General features: G+C 35.0%; 1 protein-coding gene and 1 long non-coding RNA gene across 2 annotated transcripts; both read left to right on the forward strand.

Annotated features, from left to right (window-relative positions):
• Positions 1-905: 905 nt before the first annotated feature.
• pa2g4b (proliferation-associated 2G4, b) lies at positions 906-7,871 on the forward strand. Its single transcript, XM_084099030.1, has 13 exons — positions 906-1,131; positions 1,832-1,960; positions 2,365-2,470; positions 2,569-2,638; positions 2,722-2,814; positions 3,718-3,781; positions 3,864-3,942; positions 4,029-4,107; positions 4,199-4,332; positions 5,508-5,602; positions 5,863-5,990; positions 6,544-6,597; positions 7,049-7,871. The coding sequence occupies exons 1-13, from the start codon at positions 1,044-1,046 to the stop codon at positions 7,112-7,114; spliced, it is 1,185 nt and encodes a 394-aa protein (XP_083955156.1). The 5' UTR covers positions 906-1,043; the 3' UTR covers positions 7,115-7,871.
• Positions 7,872-10,912: 3,041 nt separating this feature from the next.
• LOC311072720 lies at positions 10,913-12,059 on the forward strand. The gene is made up of 4 exons (XR_014604048.1): positions 10,913-10,988; positions 11,100-11,126; positions 11,650-11,672; positions 11,754-12,059. It is a non-coding gene; the product is annotated as an uncharacterized lncRNA (long non-coding RNA).
• Positions 12,060-12,199: the final 140 nt, after the last annotated feature.

A 12,199-nucleotide genomic window follows, 5' to 3' on the forward strand; every position in this document is an offset into this window, starting at 1 on the left:
ACATCAAAACTCATAATCTTCATTAAAGGCAGTAATTATAGGACATTGTTATGATAAAGGTTTAATTTCATCTTTGTATGACTTGTTTGTGTCTGGGTCTGATAAATCCTCAGAATCAAAACTAAGATTATGGAAAGACGATATAGATGATGAAATATCATAATCTTGCATGTTGTTGTCAGCTTAAATTTATCTACGAAATTTGTACATTTTAAGTCAGACATGGCAATTTAGGATTCAGTATTTGATTTAGCTGACACGGACATATTTTAAGATATAAGTTTCTATCAGTTAAAACAACTCAAACATGCATTTTAGTCTGGGACTAGGTTTAAGCCTTGTCTGTGAAACCAGGGTCTAAAGTCCAAACTATTGTCATAAAATAAACTTGTGCATGTTATTCTGAGGATATTCTGAGATTGAGATTACACAAAATCTGATGGAGGCAATAAAATATTATTTAATTCATTTGTAATTCAGTTGTTGACAAAATTACAGCTTGACTGAAAAGTCGCACAATAAAACTATTGTTTACAAGTGATGTTTGTGGTTTTCATTATTTTCTTCACACGTTGGCTAAATTCTATGAAAGCACATTTCCTCCACATAAGAAAAAAAATCATGATTTTGTAAAATCATATTTATGACATAAATGTCGAAAATATTATTTACAATCTATAACTATGACAAAGAAAGTCCAAATTACAACTTTTATCTCGTAATTATGATTTAGTCTTTCATAATTTTGACTTGTCATGTCTATAGTATAGTATGGTATAGTAAAATGCCGAACTAGAAAAGATATGAGATATAAGGCCTACTATAAATATTTCCTCGAGCTCCCGCAGAGGTCACTCTATCAGTGTGTCCGCATGTTTATGACTTTTATTTTGAAGAGCAGTGCAGTAAGCGGCCATCTTGCGCGTTTCCACGGCTGCTGGTGGCGCAGGCTGTGAGATCTGAAGCGTGCTGTGCTCCATCATCCTACAAGCGAAGCGAGGGAAAAAGTTACGAGCTCCTCTTGAATCCCAACACTGACAAGCATGTCAGGAGACGACGAACAGCAAGAGCAGACCGTTGCTGATGACTTGGTGGTCACCAAGTACAAGATGGGGGCCGACATAGCAAACCGTAAGGATGATTCTGGAGCTTTATGCGCGATTAAGGCTTGAATTTGACCGAGCGGGGGTTCAGCTCAGCGCTCGGCCATGTGTCTGCGAGCTGTAGTGAGATTGCCATCGATGCCAGTCATTTCTGTTTATTTGACTTGGCGTAACTTGCAATCGTATCGACAAGCATCAGCACCCTATGTTTTGTGAACTTAAGTGCGTTATTTTATCTTATTAAATATTCGGCTAGCGGATTAGCCAGTTAGCTTTAGTTGTAACGTAGGGACATAAAGTGATTGCCCAGAAAGTTTAATTCTGTCATTTTTACTCACTCTCATGTTGCTCTAAATCTGCATGACTATGAATCCGAAAAGGAAATGTTTGACAGAATGTAAGTGATTGACAGCCTGAGTCACCATTCACTTTCATTGCATAGAATGAGAGTAAGTGGCGACTGATCCTGTGATTCTGCTCATCTCCTGCAGAGTTGTACAGTCGTCTGTGTGCATATTTAGATCGTAGTGTCATAGTGTCCAGTATTGTCTTCGAGTAAATTTAATTTGCCAGGTGCTGAGAAAGCTTCAGCAAATGTCAGTCTTCAATTTGTTTGTCACGAAGTGCTTACAGATTTAATGTGTATTGATCTCCTTCAGACCTGATCATAGTGCTTTAGGTAGGGCTTTCAAATTTTTTGTTGTTTCATGTGAAATCTTTCCCCTCAGAGGCTTTGAAGACTGTCATCGAAGCAGCCAAGCCTGGTTTGTCTGTCCTCAGTCTGTGTGAGAAAGGAGACGCTTTCATCACTGCGGAAACAGGCAAGGTCTTCAAGAAGGAAAAAGAAATAAAGAAAGGTAAGAATGTTTCTGAAAACTCAGTGTTTTTCCATTACATTTTATTCATTAAAATCTAGAATGTGGTGACTTTTTAATTATTTTAAATGTAATTATTATTATTTTTATTGAAAGCTACATTCCGTAACTTATTTGGGTTAAAAATGATCCAAAATAATTTTTGGTCACGTAAAGTTAATATTTTTTTATCACGTAAAGTTGATAATTCCGCGAATAACTGCAATTGCAGATTTCAAACAGAGATGGCGACAAAGAGGAAAAACTACGGACTGCAGCTTTATTTAAAAAATGTAGAAAAATTATTTCTTATTGTTTATATATATATATATATATATATATATATATATATATATATATATATATATATATATATATACAAATGTGGTATTCTTCTTGTGTGACAGGGATTGCCTTTCCCACCTGTGTGTCTGTGAACAACTGTGTGTGCCACTTCTCACCAATAAAGAGCGATCCAGACTGTACGCTTAAAGACGGTGACTTGGTTAAAATGTGGGTATTATTTCTGCTTTATTGTATATATGAATGTATATATACGTCCATCTGGTTATCAGAACATTTCCTCATTACTGCATTCTGTTTTTACACAGTGACCTTGGAGTGCATGTGGATGGCTTCATCTCCAACGTTGCCCACAGCTTTGTAGTTGGCGCAACCAAGGTATGTCTTTCTTCTTTGTGGATGCCACATTCTGTTTCATTCTGTTTAAACATGCACTAACGTTTAATTTGCTGTTCTTCTAGGACAATCCTGTGACGGGACGGAAAGCGGATGTGATCAAAGCTGCCTACTTGTGTGCAGAAGCTGCTCTTCGGCTGGTTAAGCCTGGGAATCAGGTTAGATAGAATCAGTCTGGTCCTGTAAATAACTGCTTATAACATCCTCATGAATAATAGTGAATAATGATTTAATCTTTTTTTGAGTCACAATAAATTCTCTATTATAAAATGGATAATTTTGTGGAAGCTAACTAATAACCTTGGTCTACATGTAAGGACAATATCTTGGGAGAATGGTACTTAATAAAATAATGTTTAATCAGTGTTATTTTAGTATTATTTTTAATTATATTTTAGCTTTTTTTAAAATATATATATTCAGTTTTCATTTAAATTTCACTTAAAAGGTTAGTTCCTCCAAAATTTTTAATTCTGTCATCAGTTGCTCACCCTCATATTCTTCCAAACCCAGAAGACTTTTGTTCATCTTCGCAACACAAAAGATGTTTTGAATGAAATCTGAGAGATTTCTTTCCCTCCAGTTAAAGTCTATCCACCTAACACTCTGATGCTTCTAAATGTTCATAAAAAAAATCCATATGAATCAAGCGGTTTGATCCAAGTCTTCTGAAGAGTCGCTTTCTATGATGAACAGATTGTATTTATTCTTTTATTCACATATAAACATTGATCAGTGAATGTAATTAAGTCTATATCATATAATTGATTGTGTCTCTTCAAAAGACTTGGACTTGGATTTCATCGCTTTATGAACGTTTTTAAGCGTTAAAATGTGTTAATGTGTTAGTTAATTTTAGTAAACAATTCAACTTTTAGCTTTCATATTCTGTCAATTTTAGCACAAAATACTAGTAATAAATGTCATTTTGGTTGTTTAAACTTATTTAACAGCTTAAAATTAAACCAAGGCAACATTTTCAAAAAAAAATTTGGCTAATAGTTATATTTTATTTCAATTACCGAAAATCATTTTTAATATTCTGTTTTTCTGTCTCTCAGAACACTCAGGTCACAGAGGCCTGGAACAAGATTGCCCAATCATTCAAATGCATGGCCATAGAGGGTGAGCTGAACATTACCTGAACTCACTCACTGTTAAAGCATCATGGCGTGGTTTTTGAAACTCATTCTGTCTCTCTACACAGGCATGCTGTCTCATCAGTTAAAGCAGCATGTCATTGATGGAGAGAAGACTATCATTCAAAACCCCACCGACCAGCAAAGGTCAGGACGATGAAGCGCTAGATTGTTTTGGAAAATGACTGAGTGTTCCTCTATGCTAAATGCTCTCTGTCCTTGTCTGCTCTAAGGAAGGACCATGAGAAGGCAGAATTTGAAGTGCATGAGGTGTACGCTGTGGACGTGCTCATTAGCACTGGAGAGGGAAAGGTGATGACTCGTCTTAGCGTCGCTGTTCCCTCAATGTCTACCATTAACATGCCATAGATAGCTGATAACCTCGCTGTCTTTCTCCCTGCAGGCTAGAGACTCCGGGCAGAGGACCACCGTTTACAAGCGAGACCCCAGTAAGCAGTATGGCCTAAAGATGAAGACCTCCAGGGTGTTCTTCAGTGAGGTGGAGCGGCGATTTGATGCCATGCCATTTACTCTGAGGTAATTTATTTTCAGTTCAAGTCACGGTTGAATATCTTTAGTTATTTGAAGGACAACCACTTAAAAATGAAATGAATAAATCCTTTATTAAAGAGGTAAATCACAGAGGTAAACCTGGCTAGAAAAGCGAAATTGTTTTTTAAATCGTTGCTGCTTAACTAAAGGAAATAGGGAAGTATGATCTGTGATTTTCACAACAGCCCTGGAGCTGTGTCAAAAGTCCATTAAATTACTTGATTTGTTTCTCTGTAATTCAGTAATGCAAATGTAAAAGCAAAAATCACTTTCAAACTGAATGTAAGGGTTTCTTTATTTCATGTTTAAATGTTACTTGAGTGTAAAATTAAGTCAACTTTTTCCTTTTGCCAAATGATCAATTGTTCAATTTAGTTAAAAAAGGATAAATCTCAATATGAATAAAATTTATATAAAAAGGTCAATTAAAAGTTTTTTTTTTTTTTTTTTTTCATTTATAAAATGACACAGAATTAAGTATATGTACTGTTCAAAACTTTAGGGTTGGTACGATTTAACAAAAAAAAATAATTATATATATATATATATATATATATATATTATGCTGACCCAAGCTGAATATATTTGGTCAAAAATACAGTAAAATTAGTAATATTTAATAATAAATAAAAAAAACTCCTGTGATGACAGCTGAATTTTCAGCATCATTACTCCAGTGTTAAGTGTTACATGATCCTTCAGAAATCAGTCTAATATTCTGATTTGCTGCTCAAGAAACATTTATTATCAGTGTTGAAAACAGTTGTGCTGCTTAATATTCTTGTGGAAACTGATTCCCCCCCCCCCCCCCCCCCAGGATTCTTTAATGAATGCAAAGTAAAAAAAAAAAAAAAAAAAAGCATTTATTTAATCTTTTGTAACATTATAAATATTTCTTTTGATCAAATGTAATGCATTCTTAGTATTAAAAGTATTAATTTCTTTAAAAAAGAAAACTGACCCGACTGAACGGTACATGTATTAATAAATATGAATGCATTATATAAATAAGATATTAGACCAGGTCACTTTTATGCATTTGACTTCATGTACTCTATTTGTTTATGTGCATTTTCCTCCCAATCAAACATATGCAAGACAAACTATTCACCTCTGTTGTTCATCACATTTCATTTAGTCTCTCTCCTGTGTGCTATCAGGGCATTTGAGGATGAGAGTAAAGCTCGGCTGGGTGTGGTTGAGTGTGCCAAGCATGAGCTGCTTCAGCCCTTCAGTGTCCTGCATGAGAAGGAAGGTGAGACACAAGTACCTCAGACTTAAAATTTCACTTCTATATCTGAAATGTTCAACCAAGCATGAAGATAATACGGTTAAACTTTTACAACAAATCACTAAATGCAAATGAAAAAAAATTTCCTGTCACGTCGGTGCTCACAGAAGCGTATCCAGCACATTTTTCCGCATGACCAGGTCAAAGACGGTTACTATTTTAGAAGTTTGGTGCCATCCGCAAAGTCACTTTGTCAAACCTTCTCTCTTTTCTTCTCTTTCAAGGTGAATATGTTGCGCAGTTTAAGTTCACAGTGATGCTAATGGCAAACGGCCCTCTGCGTATCACCAATGGGCCTTTTGAACCAGAGCTTTACAAGTCTGAGTTTGAAGTACAAGACCCTGAGCTCAAGGTAAGAGACTTAAACGCAGGGAACTAGTGTGTGTTTAACCCCAAGGGGCTGCTAAGGAGTCTATGAAAAATTCAAAATATATAAAAAATTATTTACAGAATTTGACATTATTTTCATTCTGATTTCCATGGGGTGGTTGGAAATCATGATCATTTTATTGACAGAACAAATTTTTCAATAATATATATATAATTAAAATTTTGTAAAAAAAATTCTTGCCAGTTTACATATTCAAGCGCTTTTAAACCATTCCAGCACAAGAAGAGGCGAAAGAGAACTCATTCGGTACTCCCGCTGTTATCCGTTCGCACACTGATAGTGCGCAAACGCAGCATTTTTCCTTACACTATAAACAAATAGAATTTTTTTAATATATATACATGTGTGTGTTTATATAATTAATTTGTTTAATATTTTTACTATTTCTATTTACCATTTTAGTGAAGTGGTCCCTTGAAAGGAACATGGGACACAAATTTGGGGGTCCTTGGCAACAAAAAGTTTGAAAATCTGGTCTATACAATGAGACGTTTTTTTTTTTTTTTTTTCGCAGGCGTTGTTGCAAAGCTCAGCCAGCCGCAAGGCACAGAAGAAGAAGAAAAAGAAGGTTGGTTGTGTCGACAGCTGCTTACACAATTTGTAATGGCACTTTGTTGTGAATATGAAACCATATCAGAGACTTTAGATATATAAAGACTGACAATTCATCTTACTATGAATGGGAGAAAGTGCACTGCGCAATATGATGAAAATCATTATCCCTGCTTTCTAAATAAAAGAGGCTCTCACCAATTGGTAAAGTCATGGCGTCACTGCAGCTGCCGTTAGAAGCTCCGGGTGCTATAGAATTTCAATAAATATAATAAATATGAAATCTAATCGTAAGTTTGGTGAACAGCTTTGGAGAATATGATCTTTCAACATTCAAAGAGCTGTACTTGTGTGACTGAAATAGCTGCCCGAGAGGCGTTTCAAAGATGTCCGCCAAGTGAAATGACTTGCTTTAAAAAATAATTTACATACATTGACTATATTTACATAATTATTCTTGTCCCCAGGCATCCAAAAATGTGGAGAGTGCTACAGGACAACCAGTGGAGGCTGAGAGCGAAGCTGCTGCATAGACTCCCACTGCCAACAAGCTGACTGACAGAGCCTCTGCACAGCCCAAAGAACAGAACCGTTAAAGCTTATTATGACCTGCCCCACTGAGAGGCCTTCTGGCCAAGCCTTCTATCTTTTTGAATACCTCCTCATTAGATATATAAGACTGCTACAGGGTTTGTGCAGTTTACTTGCAATTGGTTGTCTTTAAAGAGACTGCTCTTAGAGAGGAGTGTACGGATGAGCAGGCAGACACTGTCCAACCGTGTTTACATGAGGCGAGTGCTGGGGTTCTTTTGACCCTCTCTGTCATTGTACAAGCCATCATGAACAATAAAAGTGTAATGGTGGCACTGTTTAAGCAGCATTGCTGTGAAGTGCCATTCATGTCCATGCAAATGAGATCCCTGTTTGAAATCTGTTAAAGATTGAGTTTTTTTTTATTATTATTGGTTTTTGGGAAATGATGATAGTTTGTATTGATGACCTGTAATGAGTCTTTGGAGCGGTAACTGCCTCACCACAACTTAAATATAGCAAACAACTACAATAGAAGCACTGTTTATCAATTTGATAAGCTTTGAAGCATTCGTTTTCTAGTATTTCACAAATTACAAAATTGCTTTTCCAGAATCTGTTTCAATGTAGATCTTCCCTTCAGCTTATTGGTCTGACTTCTGAAACCATTTTTTTTTTTTTTTTTTTTTTTGACTAAACTGACTGACCAAATTATCCTGCCATTTTATAAGCGTACATCTAATAAATTTAATTAGCCAATTTATGGATCAGAGCCTGGTTTGTTTCAATTTAAGCACTCAAATATGAATTAATATTTTTATTTTTTTTACTCTGTGGATAACCTTACGTTCTTCTAAACAACTGTGATGCATGAATCCATCAGAATGCAGTCATGTGATGAGCAGTGGAAAAGTTGTTTGAATGTCAGAAGATACAAAATGTCAAACCAAGTGGCTGGCATCTGCAAAACCAATGACATTATACATTTTATTTAGAGAGACTGTATCTGAGCCATTCTTGCAATAACTTGACCAACTGGTCCCAATGTGTCCTAGTAGAGAATTCATAAGTGAGTTCATATTAACTATGGACATGGTCTACTAAATCTGACAACTAGAAGTGTCCACATTTTTTATTTTAAATTCTAGTGAAATGGTTTGCTTAAACAGTTTTTTCTTAAAATTAGTGCCATTTGTTGTGATATTTTAAAGTTTCATACATTAAGAAGAGTGGCTCAAGTGCTTAAATACTTTAACAGAGAAAGACTTTATTGAATGTGTTGGAGGGAAGTGGTTGTAGGTCCACAGTTTTATATCAATTACTATTATTATATTAGTCAAATCTGCATTGTACTGGAGCCAACACGTTTTATTTTTCTGCCAATTTACTGTATTTGTTTTTACTCCAACTACTGAAACTCCTCTGTTATCTCTAGCTTTTTAAAGTTGGATGATTAAATGCTGTGGCAAAATCGTCAAGTTGGTAATTTAGACAATTGAAAACACGGTTGTTTTTTCATAAATAGAAAACGATTAAGAATATGTCCATGAGGGGATCAAATTACTCTGAATCATCACAATGTTCAATATAGATATATATATTAGGGGTGTAACAATATCCTCATGTCACGATTTGATACATATCAAGATACTGAACTCATTATACGATGATATTGCGATGCTCCAAGACATATGATAAAAGGTTAAAAAAATTAACCTAAAATTATTAGTAAATGAATAAGTCAAAGTTTATTTATATAGCACTTTTAGCACTATATAGCACCAAGAATAGGCTTGGACTTGGTGCTGGTAACCCAATGCACAGGACAATAGTGACACCAGAATAAAAATATATTCATGATTCTGAAGCTGAAAATACATTATTATTATTATTATTATTATTATGTCACTGACTAGATATATTTAAAATAATCTAGGCCACTTTTTATTGGTAACATAAGACATTTGGCATTATCAGGAGCCATACATATTCCCCCATTGCATTATACATGATATTCAACATTATATATGTAGTATTGACACTAAAACTCTTAAAACATATAAATTATATTTATAATGTATATTTATATACATTTTCATTTTGGTTGAACTATACACAATACAAAATCAATGTGACACGATATATTGTTACAACACTTCTAATATATATTTATATTTATTATTATTATATACAACACCCCTTTTATATATTAGGGGTGTCAACATTTGAAGTGGATCAAAAAAGTTAATCAAATTTGTCCAAAGACAAGAACGGGTATTGTTCAAAATTAATGTGCAGTGCTTGTAGAATTATTAGGCACGTTGATTTTCTGATCATATTTTTTTTTCCACACATTTTACCAATTCCAAACCACATTAATCTTAACTACTATTAATTTTGTGTTTAATAATTTATAACTAAGTGATATATAATTGTTCATGAAGGCTGGAAATGAAAAACGCCTTATATTCAGGTGTGCATCATCATTAGACGTTTTCTTTTACAGATCAAATAAGCCAAAAAAGAGAATTAACTCAGACTGAAAAGTCAAAAATTATTAAATGCCCATGAGAAGGATGCAATACTAATGCAATACTAGAAATTGCAGTTAAGGCATGACCATTGAACAGTGAAATGCTCATTGGGTCAGACAAAAACAGGTGGAGAATAAGACACATGTTAAACCATCAGGAACCCTTTAGGCTCCAGCGCCATTATTTTCCAGAACTACAACCTGGAGTCTCCAGAAGTTCAAGGTGTCGGATCTCAGAGACTTAGGTTAGGTAAAGAATCCTAAAAAACGACCCCCACTTAATAAGAATCGCAAGCTGAAGTGTAAAATACATGAAGACTGTTTTTTTTAATAGGCAAGACAGACAGATTGAGAGTGACTCTTGAAGGACCAGCACCACATCCTCTCGTACCATGCACTGTTTGAAGAGAATCTGGCTGTAAGTTTTGGGAGTTCCCTTTTTTCAGTCCATCTCTGCAAAACGGACTTCGGGGTAGGAGCTAGACTAAAAATGAACTCCCAAAACTTACTGCCAGATTCTGGAAGATTAATTCTTTAGCAAATCAGCATATTAGACTGATTTCTAAAGGATCATGTGACTCTGAAGACTGGAGTAATGATGCTGAAAATTCAGCTTTGATCACAGGAATAAATTACATTTTAAAATATATTTAAATAGAAATAGAATATTAAATAGAATATTTGTTTAGTATTTTTAATCAAATAAATGCAGCCCTTGGTAAGAGACTGTTAAAAACATTAAAAATCTCAACAATCCCAAACTTTTGTGTGTGTGTGTGTATGTGTGTGTGTGTATAGTTTCCTCATAATATATTTGTCTGTCGGATTGATTTTCATAGCATAATTGTTTGTTTTGAAGGATTTTTTTCTGTTATGAAATACAGTGTCGTCCATGTCAAATGGAATAAAATAAAAGATGGAAAATACAGTGTCAAAAACCAATTTCTTATATATATTCCCCTACTTATATGTACTATTGTAGATCAGTGGCCACGTGATAGCCTACATCTATTTTTGTAAGGGGAACTAACTTTAAAAAAAAACGTTTGATATGTTATAAATAATGATTAATATAGAATTAATAATGCATTTACATGTTATATTTAAAAATTATATTTCAATTTTATTTTATTTTATTATTTTAGTTCAGACCTTGTTTCGGCAAATAAACACGGCTTGTGTAATCATTTGCGTTAATTTGCGATGCGTTAATTTGATGATTATTGACAGGTGTAATAGCCCACGTTTCTTTCATAGTCGCTGAAAAATGACGCAATCGAGACGTATAAAAGAGCCCGTCCTCCTCATGACGTTCTCTTTTGAAGTCGTTATCGCTTGACGAGGTAAGGAAGTGTCTCTGCCGAGCTTGTGTTAACGTCTCTTACAATCCATATTAATCCAAGATATTTACGTGCCATCCAGCTTTATCTCTAACATTACTTGTTTATTTACAGAACTATCTTGTCATCATGAGAGCGAAGGTAAGTTCAACTTTAATGTATACGTTAAATGGTGTTTGTCATTATCTGGCTAGTCTTGAAAGCAACTAGGATGCTAATACACTATTTCTTAGTTTTTACGCGATAACTATTACTTGTTTAAATAAGTGTTTTGCTTAAATGTTCTTTTCCCTTTTTTCTTTTCTTTTTTTTTGAGCGTGGAATAGCCACACGCAGTTATGTTTGGGCCTTCTCTGCTAACTGTTAGCTTGCTAAGGCGGTTGTTTCTCAGATATTTCGCAGGACCACGTTGAATTTTGCAGCTGCCGCTTGTTGCTATTATTGGTTCCTTATAGTGAAAAATGGCACTCTATTAGAAACTAAGTCGTATTCATTGTCGTTGTTTCTTGCATTTATTTTTCCGAACCGCCATGCTGCATGGCGATCTGGCGAAAATGCAGCCATTGCGCTAGTTGCTAATGCGCATGTACAGTTTTCTCCTTAAATGCTTTTGTCTGAATTGCCTAATAAATTCAAATGTATTAATGATTGTGCTTTCTTTTAGTGGCGAAAGAAGCGCATGCGCAGGTGAGATTAAACAAATGAGCTCTCACTTTGTCCCTCCTGCATTGGGATAAGCATGAAATAACGTTCCTTTGTTTTTTTTAGGCTGAAGCGTAAAAGGCGAAAGATGAGGCAGAGGTCCAAGTAAAGCGGCCGCCGTGCGCTGAAGCTGGGAGTGCTCCTCCACTTCAATCTCCTCAGCACGAGTCTGCTGGAAGCCCAACTGAAGCTCCACTCAAGCACCATCTATGAGGCCTGCTTTCATCTGAATGAGGATTTGGTTTCCCATCACCTGGTTCCGTGGAAGCATCCTGGTCTTGATGACCATGTGAACTGTTTTGGACATTCTTCAGACCTGTCAGCTCAGCGTGTTTTTGTTATGTCTTCAATAAATCTTTTTGGTTTAAAGAAGCCTTTTTTGTAATGTTTTATTAATGAAGTGAATTTATTTGTTAATGTTATAACGATAAGTTTAAGGTTGTATTTGCAGGAGCAGTAGTGGATGTGTAAAACTGTTTGGATAAATTTGGATTCATAAATATTAGATTTGT

This window comes from Abramis brama (assembly GCF_963993115.1).
Source record: "Abramis brama genome assembly, chromosome: 22".
In the NCBI taxonomy this organism is placed as follows: domain Eukaryota; kingdom Metazoa; phylum Chordata; class Actinopteri; order Cypriniformes; family Leuciscidae; genus Abramis; species Abramis brama.

What these genes read in the sequence shown, in the direction of transcription:
- pa2g4b (XM_084099030.1), top strand. Translation starts at nt 1,044, where the DNA reads ATGTCAGGAGACGACGAACAGCAAGAGCAGACCGTTGCTGATGACTTG. An exon ending in TGGTTAAGCCTGGGAATCAG is followed by an intron (nt 2,815 to 3,717) that starts GTTAGATAGAAT and finishes TCTGTCTCTCAG; the next exon opens with AACACTCAGGTCACAGAGGC. An exon ending in CAAATGCATGGCCATAGAGG is followed by an intron (nt 3,782 to 3,863) that starts GTGAGCTGAACA and finishes CTCTCTACACAG; the next exon opens with GCATGCTGTCTCATCAGTTA.